Source organism: Peromyscus maniculatus, chromosome X, assembly GCF_049852395.1.
Source record: "Peromyscus maniculatus bairdii isolate BWxNUB_F1_BW_parent chromosome X, HU_Pman_BW_mat_3.1, whole genome shotgun sequence".
NCBI classification, from domain to species: domain Eukaryota; kingdom Metazoa; phylum Chordata; class Mammalia; order Rodentia; family Cricetidae; genus Peromyscus; species Peromyscus maniculatus.
The window spans coordinates 131,801-148,007 of NC_134875.1; the positions used below are offsets into that span (position 1 = coordinate 131,801).

At 37.4% G+C, this 16,207-nt stretch overlaps 1 protein-coding gene across 1 annotated transcript; it reads right to left on the bottom strand.

Annotated features, from left to right (window-relative positions):
• Positions 1–303: 303 nt before the first annotated feature.
• Spry3 (sprouty RTK signaling antagonist 3) lies at positions 304–9,302 on the bottom strand. Its single transcript, XM_006998061.4, has 4 exons — positions 9,177–9,302; positions 8,894–9,019; positions 4,529–4,652; positions 304–3,812 (listed from the first exon to the last, which is right to left on the bottom strand). The coding sequence occupies exon 4, from the start codon at positions 3,801–3,803 to the stop codon at positions 2,832–2,834; it is 972 nt and encodes a 323-aa protein (XP_006998123.2). The 5' UTR covers positions 3,804–3,812; positions 4,529–4,652; positions 8,894–9,019; positions 9,177–9,302; the 3' UTR covers positions 304–2,831.
• Positions 9,303–16,207: the final 6,905 nt, after the last annotated feature.

Genomic DNA, 16,207 nt, shown 5'->3' on the forward strand with positions numbered 1-16,207 from the left:
GAAATATCAAGGAGCTATTAAGAAGGGGCTTGGAACTAATAAGCAAGCATCCATAGAGTAACTTTAGCTCCAGAACAATGCACTAATGTCAGAGAATCCTTAGATATCTTGACTCTAAGCAAATTTTGGGCAGAAGCAAAGAGAAGTGTGTGTTGCTACTCATCACCATACAGTGTGACCCAAACAACTGGGTATAGCTTTTAGGGGTAGATAAGTTTGAAGTACAATTAGGCAGATTTTTAAGATTAAACACAAATTATTTAAAGTTAAAGGATTTAAAAGCAACATAAGAGGTTACAGGTATTCAGGTATTGGATTAGGGTTTATAAATGTTTCAAGAAGCCTAACCTTATATATGGCACCATTTGCAGCAATATCATTAACAATATTAATAATCATCATAACATACTTATATATACAAAAATAGAGCAAAGCAATTCTACAAGAGGAGATATAAGTGAAGGTATGGGGCTGTGTGCAACCCAATGTCAATACACTTCAGGAAGTTTCATAGCCCATATATACTTTGTGGCATATATTTCTGCAGTATGTATCCAATAAAGGGACATAGAATTCCCTTTCTTCCTCCTGTGCATGACTATATACTTCTCCTCACTTCACCCTGCAGCACACATCCATGCACACTTTAAAAGAGATGATATATAGAGTCTGGAAGTCTTAAACTAAGTTGGAGCACCTTGATTTCAAGCAAGTGCCCCCAATATCTGAATTCCTTGACAAATTTTGGGTTTACTTACAGAAGGAAACTATAAAATTCTCATGTCTCTTAGTAGCAGTCTTTTGCACCCTGCCATCACCATTGCAGCCTTTTTCTTATTGACAGGGGTTCGCAGCACAGGCTCTTTGTACATTTTAAGAGGGGAGTCATTTCTGTGCATTACATATCTTTCATCTCAGTTGTTCACCTTTGCTGAAATCTAGGTTCTTAGGCAGCTACCATTGCAGACAAAGCCAGGAAGGAGCACAGTGTGTGCAGCAAAGAGTAGATGCAATGGCGAAGATACAGCTTGATTAGGGCTTCATTATGTTTTTCCCCCACATTTGAGCTTCTACAAGGTACAGAGTCAAAGGTGATGTCCACTGGGGGAAGCCTCATACCCAGTAGTTAACTAACTACCCACTATGCACTGCAGAATGGCCACCACATTAACTTCTCATGGTTTCTGAAAAGTAATTGGAAGGGAATCACTTTCTGGAATTGTTAACAGAGTCATAAGAAAAAGTTCAATGAGCCAGTATAATGAAGGGGAGGAACAATGAAGTAGGAGTCAGAAGGCCTGTGTTCCTGTCAAATTTTGCTATCAACTCAAGTGTGTGGCCTTGGGCAATTTCCTTTCTATTTCCAGGCCTCAGTTTTCCCATCTGTAAAATTATAACATTGAACTAGATTAATATTTAAGATTCCTTCCAGCTCTAAAATTTTATGACTTTTTATATCCATTATTAAGGCCTGAGCCATGCAGTCTCAGGGCAGTTAGCTTCTAAGGGAGAACATACTTCTGTAATATCCTTTGCTTTGTTCATTTAGCTATAAAGCACGTCTGCCTTTGGCACTTGGGTCAGACATACAAAGTTATGAGCATCCTGATTTACTATCCTACTCAGCATGCTAGTAGAATCTGTCAGTACTACAAGCTGATTATCAGGAAAAGGAGAAAAACACTCCAACTAATTGAATTTGGAAATATAGGAGAGCCTCATATGCTCACAAACAGGTGAGTGTGATTGTGAGTGCATACACACATTGGGATACCAACTATTGCTAGCGATCAGTTCATTACAATAATCCATTTCCTTTAATACAATTTAGTAAATAGTATAGCATAGCAAAGTTTGGCATCTAAGGAAACACCTATGGAAAAACAGCACTTTTGCCGGGCAGGCGCAAGCCTTTAATCCCAGCACTCGGGAGGCAGAGGCAGGCGGATCTCTGTGAATTCGAGGCCAGCCTGGTCTCCAAAGCGAGTTCCAGGAAAGGCGCAAAGCTACACAGAGAAACCCTGTCTCGAAAAACAAAAACAAAAACAAACAAACGAACAAAAAAAACAGCACTTTTGAATGTGTCAGAGAAAGAAAGGCAGGAAGAGAGAAACAAAGATATCAAACAAAATAAAAATATAGACAAAGATTAGTCTTAGAAAGCAGAATAATAGAAACGTAGGAAATGAAAAAGAAATGTGGCAAAGTAAAAGGAGAGGCTAAAAATGAACAGAATAATGAAAGAAGAGTCAGGGAGATGGAAAGGAAGGGAAGGTGGAAGAGGGAGAGAGGGAGGGAGGGAGGAAGGGAGGGAGGGAGGGAGGGAGGGAGGGAGGGAGGGAGGGAGGGAGGGAGGGAGGGAAGGAGGGGGGAGTCATATTCCCTGGAAGGTTGAACGCTATTCCACATGCACCTGTGATGACCATCTGAGAAGAAAGTCTTCAAAGGCACTGTGGAAAGCAGAGTGACAATCAGAGCCTGCATTGAAAGGCATTACCTTGGGGAGCCCCTAAACCTCCACATTGCTGGCTCTGTCAGTCCTCAGTGTCCAAACCTCATGCCCACATATCACCTGAATTTGCCATGACAGCCATAAAAGCTGAGCAGGCCGGATGTAAAAAGACTGAAGAAGATAGGATAGATACTGTGAAAAAGAGCAAGGCATCCTGCACTGGGATATACTTTGCCATTCTCCTGATGCTGCAGGAACAAAAGAGGTGAGGCCCTAACTTTGGCTAGTTTATTATCTCACACCCTCCCCAAAACATGAGGCTTATGCTTTACTGAAGAGGGTCAGAAGGAGAACATTCTGGATTCATCTTGTAGGAAGGTCATACAGACTTTTCCTGGGCCTTAGGGAAGGGTGCGCTACCAGAAGAGATTTTTCTGCACACAGTGTTGGTGTGCCTCTTACAGCGGCAGCCTGGTCGCCGGAGGCTATCATAGCCCTGCTGGCACAGATGGAGGCATCCACGGGTAGGCAGGTAGCAGCACAGGCAGGGTAAGAAGAGGGAGATGAGACTCATGGTTGCCCAGCGAATGAAGCAAGAGCTAGGCCCACAGGAGCAGGGCTCATCAGCGCAGTTGTCTTCATCATCAGTGGAGCAGTGATAGAAGAGGCCCTTGACACAGCAGAGGCAAGTGCCATAATCAAGGAGGCTCTCAGCAGAGCAAAGGCAACGCTGGTTGCACATCCAGCAGGAGGGAAGAGGGCGAACCGCTGTGCATGGGACACACTTGCAGCGCCCGCACTCCTCGCAGATAAAGAGGTGATCACTGGGATGCCCTACAGATAGCTCAGCTTCTCCCTTCAGAGCACCATCGACCTTTGGGTGGGTCCCTGCTCCAGGCTGGGTTCTGATGATGGACTGGCCTGAAGAAGAGGGTGTAATGCTGGCCAAGAGCCTTTGATCAGAGGCAGTGGTGCTTTGGGACATTGAGCTGGCAATGCTAGATTGGCTCAGATGCTGAGGCAGGGGCTGCAGCTGATGGCACTGGCTGATACTGCGTGGGAGAACAGTAGGCATGGTAGCCAGGGACCAATCAGACTTGTGGGTTTGCACAATAAGGGAAGGGCTGGAAAGAGCCTGTTTACAGGGTGCTGGAGGCCGTTCCACATAATCATTGCTAGCATGAGTAGAGCGCAGCTGTTCAATAGGCAGAATTTGTTGGAACTCATCTACAGCTGTGGTATCCATTTTGCCTAGATTTTTGAGCTGTAAGTGATTTGGGGTCAGAGTGGCACTTACGGTGATTAAAAAAAATAAAAGAGCCCTTGTAGTTATACGGACCTCAAAGCACATCAGAAAATCCTAGGAGAAAAGAAATAGAAACAATACATGAGAATATACAAGTCACAAGTTCAAGGGATCCAAGTTAAGACTTATCACCACTTCATCTTTCAAATGCTGTATTGTAGGCTTCATGTAACACCTTTAGTTTGTAAGTAAACTCACTTATTTTCAGGCAAGTATGGACTTCCTTTTCAAAGGATAAATCAGTTTGGGAACAAATGTTATATCATTAATTCTTTTTGTATTCCACCATGTGATTAAGTTCACAGAAAGTTAATCTAAGTTTTGAGCATCTGAATTCTAATAAAAATGGAGCCAAATGTTAAAAAAGGTCATTTCCTAAAGCAATATTGATTCAATAGACGAAACTTTATAGGTTTACCAAGAGAAGCTGCTCATATGTGTACATGGACATGTATATATCCAATCATTCTCCTGCTTCAGTCTCCAGAGTAGCTGAGACTATAGGTATGCATTACCATGCTCAGCTTCCAAAATCAAACACCTTTTATATATAACATTGGGCAATGGGACAACTATATCAAACTATAATACAAGCCCTGAATTATTTCAAATATCACTATAACTATACAAATGCATTTACCAAACAAATTCTGCCTAGACTGCTTTTCTCTATATCTACTTTACACTAAAAAATGTTTTTTTTTGTAAAGAGAAGACATATTCTTATACTGTATTTAAACTTAGTTGAATATTAGAAAATATATTCTTACATTTTCATTGTGCCAAAAATGGTTGTGTAGTCATTCTCCTGAAGGTGTTGATATAGTGTAGAATCGATAAATGGTGACCTTGCAGAAAATATTTTATAGGTAGTAGACTCCTGTACCTAGAAGACTGAATGTTAAAAAAAGAAATGGAAACATGAATCAAAGAGGCAACATGGAACACCAGGACATAATGATCATTAGCATGAATAGAGTACATATTTGAAATCTAGCAGATTTTACGTATCCTTAAAAGAACCAATTACTCATACTTTTGTATAGTTTGGATATATTGAATGAATAGTCAATAAAAATGAACAAAGAGCTAGAGAACAGAGTCTGTTTAGGTTTCCACATAAAATAAACAACACTAAAATGGGCCCAAAGTGAAATAATAACAGGAATAATACTAATACAGTTCATAAAGAGTTCAGCAACTAAAAATGACTGCACTTTGGTGGCTTTTGAGGCCATATTCTCATATAAATATGATTAGCTAAATTTACATCTGCTTAAAAATTAGATAAACATTAGTATGCCCAAAGACTCAAATATGTACAATACTTTTGTCAAATCACTTGTTTTCTTTAGGCCTAAGTTTCACTGCCTATATAATTATAGGGGCGGTCTAGGTGATCTCCAAGAATAATGCCCCATAATGGTCTGTATTTCTATAGCTATGTAATTTAATCATTCTTTTCATCCACACCATTTACATCTTCAAGTTCTTGAGAATAAGTTGGGCAAAGTGCCCTTGTTTATTTGGACAATTCAAAAATAAAAATAGATTCACTTCCTTGAACCTAAAGTCCCTGAAACCTCCTGTTCATAGCTTTTCTAAATCTTTACACAGTCATAGTCTTAGCATTTGAAAGAAATAGACAGTATTCATTGCTTGTAGATTATAGGTGAATGTGCTTTGGACCATGAAGAGTATTTAAGAAATGGGTTTATATCTAACTTATCAAATACAGAATGAGGTGGACTCATTCAAATCTTGTATGCTTTAAATACAGCAATACATGCTAGATATAGTTAGATATATCAGTGTCAAAAATACATGAAAAATGTCAAGAAGTAATTACAGGAGATAATTGTATTATATTCCTAAAATGGGATTACAGTGAAGTCACTGAATGCTTGGGCATGACTACAAAGTTGAAAGCTAAACTTGATAGAATCTAGGTCATAATATAAACAACTTAGAACCAATAATAAAAATATTCAAGGGGGTTTCTGCTTGGTACCAGAAGGTCACGTGGTGTTTAGGTTACGGAGGTGTATTAGGACAGTGATTAGATTTTTGCAAGAATGAGAGATTTGGTTGAATGATTAAAGAAATATAGAATAACGAATCACTGTTGCCATTGCCCTCAGGTAAGGGGGCTGACAGTATGAGGTTAGTTTCTTCTTGCTCTTAATTTTTTTTTAATTAGAATGGGTTCTGAGATCTAATCAGGGCAGGGAGGATCACCATAATATTGGATTTTAGATAGTAATTAAAGGACTGGATGACAATTTTTTTGACATTCTGGGCCTGGTAAATCAATCTAGCTAGAAAAAGATAAACTAAAATAATCAGTATATATATATATATATATATATATATATATATATATATATATATATATGTGTGTGTGTGTGTGTGTGTGTGTGTGTGTGTACTATAGCAGAAGGTAACGGGGAGGAATGCTGAAAAACAAATAAGCAAGATATTACTTATAGACTACATGAGAAAATGTGTGTAGACTAGATGAGAAACTACCACTGCATGCATGTTTATTACTCAGGAGTCCACCCATTAAAAAGCCATTCTTTGTGAGCAGCAACATTTAAACTGCCTGTGGTCAATCTGATATTTTGATAAATGACAAAGAATATACATATCACATATTAAATAGCAGTCAATGTGGTTATGAGTCTTGGTTATATAGGGATGGAATCTAGTGATTTTTGTCACGTAGTACCTCTGCAGTAATGAATGACGCATTGTAAACCCACCCCCGTCAGTCTTGCTGGCCAGGTGCTCATGGCTTTCTGAATAGTTTTTCTATAGCCATGAAATTTGCTATATACAACCTAAACAGGAATTTCTTTTCTTACTAGGAAGCTAAACCTATTCATGAAATGGTAATGTTTTTTAATGAAAGAAAATGTTTTTCTCTCTAAAACCTAAAATCTGCCATGTTGAAACAAATGTTGAAAACTTTTCTGCCTAAAGCTCTTCTTTGCTGGTGCCTTAAGACATTTCTGATTTCTATAATAAATCTTTTTTGATAGAGTGTTATTCAAGGTTGGTTTTTAAAGAGAGGAGAAAAGAAAGAAAAGCTTACTCCTGTTTTCTCCCACTTTTATAGGCTCAATGCTGTTTTGTACCTTACTGTGTAATGGCTGTGAGGTGTTTTTTTTTTTCCCCTGTAGTCTGCTGTTATATACACTTGTTCTCAGAATAACTGAAAGCAAACATAGGGGGAATTTCTGCTATGGCTTTATATGTTTTCTTAGTTCTACTATACCAAAGTCTGCTCTCTAAAAATCCTCTGTTCAAAAGCATTTGCATCTCTATCAAAGCACACACACCCCCTTACAAATACCAAGTTGTATATAGTTTACATTACTGACCTCTCTGTTACTGACTGGGCCTCCCTCCTACCGCATACATCTTGCTAGAGCTGCCAGATTCTCACCACATTTAACTCTTAACTTGTCACATTGCTACCCCAGTCCTATTCATTACTTTAATAGTTTCATTAAGACTCATAGCAGTTTATTTCAAGCCCTTGAGCCTTGCAGTTTTAAGAGCTTGGCATTATTAAAGATATAGGTGTTTTAGTGATGAGTGATGCAGAGAAAAATTTTAACACTGAACAAATTCATATACTTCTAATGGTGAGGAAAATTCTAAGAAGTGAGTTGTTCATTTAAGACACTGGGATCTTTTTACAAGCCCCAAATTATTTTCTAAGACACAAGAAACTTGGGGTATAGTCTTAATGCTGGTTTTACTTTGCTGTGTTACTATAGGCAAGTGACCTCTCTGTTTCTTCATCTGCAAAATGAAGATGTATGTAAGAAAGATTTTTAAAATCCCATTTTGCCCTGGTCTAAATTCTGTCCTGGATTTTGGCTGCATATCTAAGTCTCAAATTCTTCTATGAAGAATTAGTCTCCTTTTCAATCATTTGCTTCCTTACTACTCAATCTGAATAAATATCTTTAAATCTGAGTCACTCATATTACTAGATTATGTTTCTCAGCTAGAAACCTAAAAACAGGACACAAAAATAAAATTTCTAGCATTTTACAATATCTTACTGTATTTTAAACTCAAATAGACGATGGTATACTTAATTGTGAATAAACTGCTAGTCTGCCTTATTTGTATTTTTGTATGTAGCTGACTTGCTGGGAACATGCTTTAACACCTTATACACTCCATGTGATAATACATCACATTACAGTGAGGTTTTAATATGTGCAGAAAAGCAACAATAATTTGCATTTCAAAATGCAATATCTGTTTAAGAGTTCAATATTTGTTTTCTGTTTATGGAACTTGATTTGCAACATTCATAGGTGAGTGATAGATGTGTGGAAGGAAGTGTACTGTAAATCATTTGCCTAGATTCTATCAAACGTCTTTTGACTAACTAGACATGCTCACAGGTTCTTATTTTGGACAAAATTCTTATATGCCACATACAGATACGTACACATATACCTAGGCATGAATCCAGAAATTTCTAAATCATTGCTCTGACTCAGTGTGTGTGTGTGTGTGTTGGGGGGGGGGGGGGTTATGCCGTGTCAGCTTGCGCCATTTCTACCCAAGGCAAGGTGATGTGATGAAATCTGAACGATGCACAGCCCAGACTTGTGAGCCAATAGCAGACTAGCCCCACGCTGACAAGGATGCCCGCTGGGCAGCCAGACTGGCCTCAGCATGGGCTCTTCCTACGTCCTCACCTTGGGTGGTTAGGCTGCGCAGTAAGGGGCTTAGGTAAGCACCAAAATACATTAAAGGTCAACAGACTACACATTAAATTGGCATTTGGCTAAAAAAGAATCCTATTGAATTCCTATTTTGATTTCTAAATTTCCAGTATGGATAATTTTCTACAAGAGCTGATTCATTTAAATGTCTCATTTTATTTTACCCAGGCACTTTCGTGTGTGTGTGTGTGTGTGTGTGTGTGTGTGTGTGTGTGTGTGTGTGTGCGCGTGCGCGCGTGCGCGCACACACACACACACACACACACACACACACACACACACACACACCACACCACACCGAAAACTGGAATGAATGGCAATCTGTGCATCGCATGGAAGGAATTCTGAAGTCTTTAAATGCTAATCTCTGTGGCTTACCTTGAGAAAATGGTTTATCCATGCCGAGAAAAGCAGAAGAACTAACGCTCGATCTGGCTCAAAAGACCTCTTTTCCGTAGTCTTTAGGTTTCTCCACCTCTCTTCGGAAAGTCTGAATGAAAACTCCTTTAGTGGAAGAGAAGATAAAAACAGAGATAGTTCTGTCTTGGTCCTTCCGTCACAGCAGGAGAGGGAGAAAGGAAGAGAGGGAGAAGGGAAGAGAGGGAGAGAGAGGGAAAAAACGGCGGTGTTGGGTGGGGGGGGGGGGCGGTGAGAATCAGACCTGTAGTGGCAGACACTCTGTATGGATTTTACATGCAGAGCTGAATCTTGATGCACGTATTCCCCAAAGAAAGCTCAGCAGGGTAAGTTCACCTCCTCCTCTTTCTCCTCCTCCTCTTCTTTCTCCTCCTCCTCTTCTTTCTCCTCCTCCTTCTCCTCTTTCTCCTCCCCCCTCCTCCGCCTCTTACTCCTCCCCCTTCTCCTCCTCCAGTTTCTTTCCCCCCTCCTCCTCCTCCAATATTTTCCTTCCCCTCCTCTTCCCCTCCCCCTCCCCTTCTCCCCTTCCTCCTCCCTTACCTACTCCCCCACCTCCCTTTGGTCCCCGCCTCCACCTCCACCTCGGTCTCCTCCAATCTGTCAGAAGAACCGAAGCAGCAGAAACTGCAGTTGTAGACACAGGGTATCTCTACGGAGCAATAGATACCGCTAGTGTGTGATTATTTATACAGCTCTGGGTGTGTTGGTATATGATCTGCGGCAGTATGTGTGTAGGGTGAGGTTGCACTGTGTGTTCAGCTCAGCTAGCTGGCTGTTTTGTGAATGTAGATGATTTCTGGAGGTCTTATGAATGGGTTATAGGGGAGGATGGGAGGGGATTTATTGCTCCTTGCTATAATTTCTTTCTCTCCCCCTTCTCTGTGTCGTGGCTTTCCCGGAGCTGTAGCTCTTAATGCTTGGCTAAGTGGCGTCATCCAGCTGAAATTGAATCGACCCATTAGAACTCCCCATAGGAATCTCTGTATCCGGTCCCTGGGTAATGACTGATACAAATTTTAAAGGGGAGTGGGGTTCCGGGGGGGGGGTGTAAATAAGGGGGCCTTATTTAGATATCTCTGCCACTCACAAAACGCCCAGAATTTGCTGATTGAGTGTAGCTTCAATCCGATAAAGATTGAGCTTCTGTAAGGGCCTCCTCCACCTCTTTTTCCCATTCATTCCCACTTTTTTTTTTTCAGCATTAATGATTGTCCATCCATCATCCTCTGGGAAACCATTACCCAACCTACATTCCTTTTCTTCCTTCAGCATGTCATACATTTAACAACAAATATTTATTAAGTGCCTTCCTTTTGTGCTAGGTGTTCTGGATTCCTGCCTTTATGGAGCCTCCTTGGGACTTTCTGGGTTCTGAAAATAAAGCAATAAAGCAGCCTTAATTTACTCTTAGAGAGAAAGACAAATCTTTCTGTAAATTATCTTCAGCCCATTATTTAGTTCAGTAAGAAGGGTGGGGGTTTTCCTTTTCACAACCAGACAGAAGCATTGGAATAAATTCAAGCCTCATATTTAAAATTAAAGTGGTGCTTCAGTGGACTAGTGGCAGGAACTTGGCCATCAACATTCTTAGGATGCTTTGGTTACCCCATCTATAAAATTAAGATGGTAAATGGTGACAGTTTGGACTAAAACAAACTTGTGGGTCTGGAAACTCAGATTCTTAATCTTACTCTAATTCCTTGTGTGACCTTTACAATTTATTTCCTCTCTAGAGCCCCAATTTCTACATTAACACAAGGAAATTTGATTTGATAATTGCCCTGTCTAGCTTTGCCATTATATTATTTACACCCTTTTAGAAGTATTAGAACAAAAGAAAACAGAAACTTTAAAAAATGCATGGTTGTGTGTTTATATGTGCTCTGTAAAAGTTCTTCAAATTATTCTGTTAATATATATCATATGTGTATATAATACTTATATACATAACTTATAAGCAATTCTAAATGTGTTTTTTCAACTATGATTACCAGTCAAAAGATTTTCCTGTGTAAATTCTTTTTTATGGCTTAACATTGTCCTTACACTTGAGCTTATTGAAATTATGAAAACCATAAAAACTAAATCATAGGTTCATCTGCAGATAATAGATTAGTAATGTAGTCCTTTAACAAGTATTTATTGTACATCAACTATGTACCAAGAACTTACTACTAGCTAGATCCAGGCCAACAGATCAACATTCACAATTTTGACTTCTCAAATTAGGAGGTATATATCTGAGTTCGGAAAATTCAGTTACTCCCACTCGCAAGCCTATGTCTTCATCTTTAAAATAGAGACAGAAATAGTTTCCATATCATAGAATTATGTTGTTGCCCTGTAATTTGCATAAGGTCTTACATTTAGAAGTTTTATTATGTGATTGGCATATAAAAAGCACTCAATGAATAGTGACTATACATTTTAAAAATTGTTCTCACCTTAATTCAGCCCATAAGAAAGGCAAGAAATGACTTTAATTAGACATCTTTTAATTTTTAAAATTTTTTCATCTTATGTGTATGAGTGCCCCACCTACACGTATGTAAGTGCACCATGTGCATGCAATGAAAACAGAAGAGGGCATACTGAGCCACCATGTAGGTGCTGGGAACTGAACCAGGGTCCTCTGCAAAAACAAGGGCTCTTAACCTCTGAGCTATCTCTCCAGTTCCACCTTTCATTGTTTTAAGGTACACATTTAAATTTGAACAAATGGGTTGCCTAATTATTTCCCCCTTTATTCTGTGAATCTATATTAAGGGAACAAAACTAACCAAGATTATTTAACCTTATATTTTAGGATACCTATGCCAAATAATTATATTGAGGATCATTCACAGAATTTGTTAACCTTTATTATGATTATCTCTTTACCATGTTAGACAGTTATTATTGGTGGTACATACAACACTTATTGCACTTGTCTTTATTGCTGTATCTCTAGGGACTGATACACTACTCATACAATTAATGGTTATTGAATGAATAGTTAAATGACTCTTGGAAATAAACCTGGATAATTTCCTGACTTTTGCATTTTAAACTACTATGTTCTCAAATTACTTATGTAGTTTGATGATTTTTGATAGACTATCAGATAAGTACAGTTCTATACAGAAAATTCTTGATGAGACATTACAAAATTCAGCATGTATTATCTGGCATTTTGCTTTACAAAACTATTATGTTTTTGTAACAGTGCATTTCAGTAAATCTGTTAATGGTATACTTTTTGGGAAATAGATTGGACAGATTCATTAAATTGCTGAAGATCATCTAAGTAGTTTGTGACAGTGTGGGAACTAGAAGCAAACACAAATTCTTGTTTCTCAATCTAGCACCTTTCTTTATAAAATACCTTAATGACATTAATTCCATTCCAAGTAAGTTTGTAGATACTATCTCAGCACAAATCAGCCCATATATTTCAGCAAGCTGTTGATTTCCCAAAAATAAATAAATAACCTTGAAGAAGACCATAAAAATTACTCTGCCCTCCAAATATTTTCCTTACTACTCTAAAAAATCTCTCAATTGTGAATTTACAATAAATTAATCACATCTTTAAACACTTTATAGTAACTGATTGCTCAGGTCACTTATGACAGCTAACTCAAAGAGATTTTAAAGGTGAAAGAATATGTCTAAACATTATATAGACTAAAAAAGATAAGAATAAAATATAAAGCATTTTAGGAGTTACAAAAGCAGTGAAGGACTCACAGAGAAATTAGTATCTGGGCAAGAAAAAAACTGAATAAGCATACATAATTCACATGAAGATTACACGAGGAAAGTTCAATTGTCAAAAACCAACTAGCACATGGAGTTCTGAGAATGACACATTCAAACTGTCTTATGTAAGAGATATATTGAAAATAGGAATGAAATGTGTAATGTTGGAGAATAACTTGAATGACAGGCAGAATAATTTAGAATTAATGTTTTAGGAATCAGAAATAAAATTTTGAACAAAGTAATAAAGTATAAAAATAAACTATGTTAAGAAAGATATACTGGGGTTGGGAGATAGTGAGATGGTTCAGCAGGTAAAAGTGCTTGCTATCAAATTTGAGGACCTGAGTTCAAATCCCAGAACCCACATGATAGGAGAAAACCAACCTCCCCAACACAAACAAACAAACAAATGAATAAATAATGTGAAATTAAAATTTAAAAAGACACAAAGTACACAATACATTGGTTAGGAAGATATTGGAATTAGCTCAGCTAATTTAGAAATTTAGAGCACCTTGGAGAAATTTAAACAAAAAATAATAAGGGCTAGTTTAGGGAATTGACAGTGAAAATGGGAAATGAGGATGGTATAACAATAACTGATACGTTACCATATGGAGAAGTAGTAAGGTGAAGATGAATTTAAAACAATATTAATGCTAGAAAAAAATGTTAGAAACCATATTATCAAACCTCCATTATAAAATTGTATTAAAAATTCCAACCTATCTGCTTATTCTGATTTCTCCTTTAATTTATGGAGTCTTATTCTGACTTAAAGATCATTTAAAGTATGAGGTACAGTATAAAATTTCCAATGTCTTATCATTTGTACTTCTGAACTTTCAAAACAGGAGAGTTGTGCTTTTGTGGAATTTATCAATTTTTAAAAATATTTGTTTTATTTTTATATGAATCTAGGCTGGTCTTGAGCACCTCTGTAATTAAGGATGATTTAAAACTTCCAATCCTGATGATTCCACTTCTTGAGTACTGGAATTACAGGCATATGTCACCACACCGTGTATATGCTGTGAATCAAGGGTTTCATACATTCTAGGCACGCACTCTACTGAGAGCTATATTTTCCAGCTAAGTATTTATCACTTCTAATTTGTACTGTAATAATTTATGTATGTCTTATCTTTACAACTAAAATTAACTCACTGAATATCCAACGATGTGCTCTTAAGGTACTTTCTTTGTGATTATTATAATTATACTGTGTTGTTGAAATAAAGCATGAAATGAAAAGCAGAATCAGCAAAAGAACCCAGGTCTCTTGATGCTTGGGCCAATATTCTCTATGCGGTACAACAAATGCAAAAGATGATAAGATCTTTGAGTTGTTTTGGGGGAAGTATAGAACTTGAGGTGATCATGAGACATTTTCAAGTGAGAACATTTAGTATAAACTTAATGATGTGGGACTAAAATTTGAGTGAAAATCAAGAACAGAGAAATTTAGGGCCTGTTAACATGGAAGAGATCATTGGATTTTTGAAAATGGATGAAACTTCAGAAGTACAGGAAAGTAATAGAGAGGATTGTGTACCATGTGGAAAGTTAGAGGGCAAAAAGATAAAGAACCAGTGGAGAAACCAAATAACAAATTATCATATGTTGGAAAGGAATCCGAACAGCATGATGTTATAGATTTGCAGAGAAAATTTCAATGAAGACATGAATTAGGGAAATAGTTTAAAATATCTGACTTAATTTGGTCACATGGGACTATAGGTGAATAATTGAGAAAAGGTTTTGTGGTAGAGCAGAAACTCAAGCATCAATAGGTTGAGAGGAAACCAAATCATGGCATAGTTGTAAGATTTCATCAACAACAGGAAAGCTGGTGAATTGTGAAATAAAAGGAAGGGATTAGTGGAAAAGAAGAGATGACTAGGAGGTTTAAAGTGTTTGTTGGAGGCAAACTCCAATGGAATTTGCAAGGATTGACATTCTGAACCAAAGCATGTTGTGTACTTTAGAGCAAAGGACAGTCACAAGCCTTATCTTTGTTACATTTTAAAGCAAAGGATAGTCACAAGCTTTGCTCTTGTTACAATTTTACCTGGAATTACACTGCTGAAAAAAAGAACTTAAGCCCCTGAAGCCTGGATAAGACTATGATAACTAAGGAGTCTCCCATAGCTTGATCCTAGTGAATTCCAAGGGTCACAGAAAACATCTCTGCAACTAAGCCAGTCTAGAGAAGGCTTTAAAGTCAGATCTGGGTTTACAACCAGTTCCATTAATTAGTAGCTGTGTGATGTTTGGTTTAGTTACTTAAGACTTCTGACTCTCACGTTGTCCACTTGTGAAACTGAGACATTGACTAATTTATTTGCTAAAAACTGAGTAACTGGAAATGATGTGAATAGTAAGTATTACAAGCACTCAATAAATGGTAGATATTACTCTGATTCTTATTTTCTGAGAGACTACTTCAGACACTGTGAAGATTCAACTTAAAATGGCATACTCTCAAGATAGTCATTGGCATATGGAGCAGGCATACACATTAATCCCGTGACCACAATACTTGCAGAATATCCTACTCCTATAAGAAAAGTTTTCTATAAATATTGATTATAGAAAAGAAGTAAACATATCTAACTAGCAAATAGTTCCATTTTTATCTTTACTATACCTTAAGATAATTTAAATAGTCTATTATTTTCTTTAATAAAGTATGAGATCCTTAATTAAGTAAACAATAAGCAAACAGTGAGAGTCAAATTTGCACCAGGTTTAGGGATTAGAAGGAAAGTAAAATATAATAATAAATTAATTAATTATATGAATTTATTTTTCGTTTTTGAGACAGAATCATGTTATGTAGCTCAAGCCAATCTGGTATTTGCCATGTAGTCCAGTCTGCTTTGAACTTAAGGCAATATTTCTCTCCCAGCCTCCCATATGTTACTAATTAACACAAACAACAGATGAATATCTTATTCCATGGATATTATAATCTAATAGTAAAGATATTCAATAGATAAATATATTAAAGGATATTAAGTGTTTTGGAGAGAAGCAGAAAGAAATACATCTAATCCACTATTGAGAGTAATGATAACATTTAAATATAAATTTATGAGGGCTAGAGAGATGGTTCAGTGGTTAGAAACATTGGTTGCTCTTCCAGAGGACCCAGTTCTAGAAAATCTGGTGACATTTTCTGATCTCCACATAAGACAAAATTGTTTATAATAGATTCCCAGCATCTGCATGGCAGTTCTCAACTCTTCATAACTCCAGTTCTAGAAAATCTGGTGCCATTTTCTGATCTTCACATAAGACAAAATTGTTTATAATAGAGAATTGGATTAGTTTTATGGGAACAGTTCCTGATAATGATTATTTTAGATGTTGTATTAGACTATGATATATAGTTGGTCCTAAATAAGCTCAGTAGATTCTAAGAATTTAAGTGAGACATGCATTGTGGTGACTTCTTGTAGCTAGAGTTTTCCTGGCCCACAGTCAGGACAAATCTCTGTCACCCACCAGTCCCACAGCCGCTCAGAC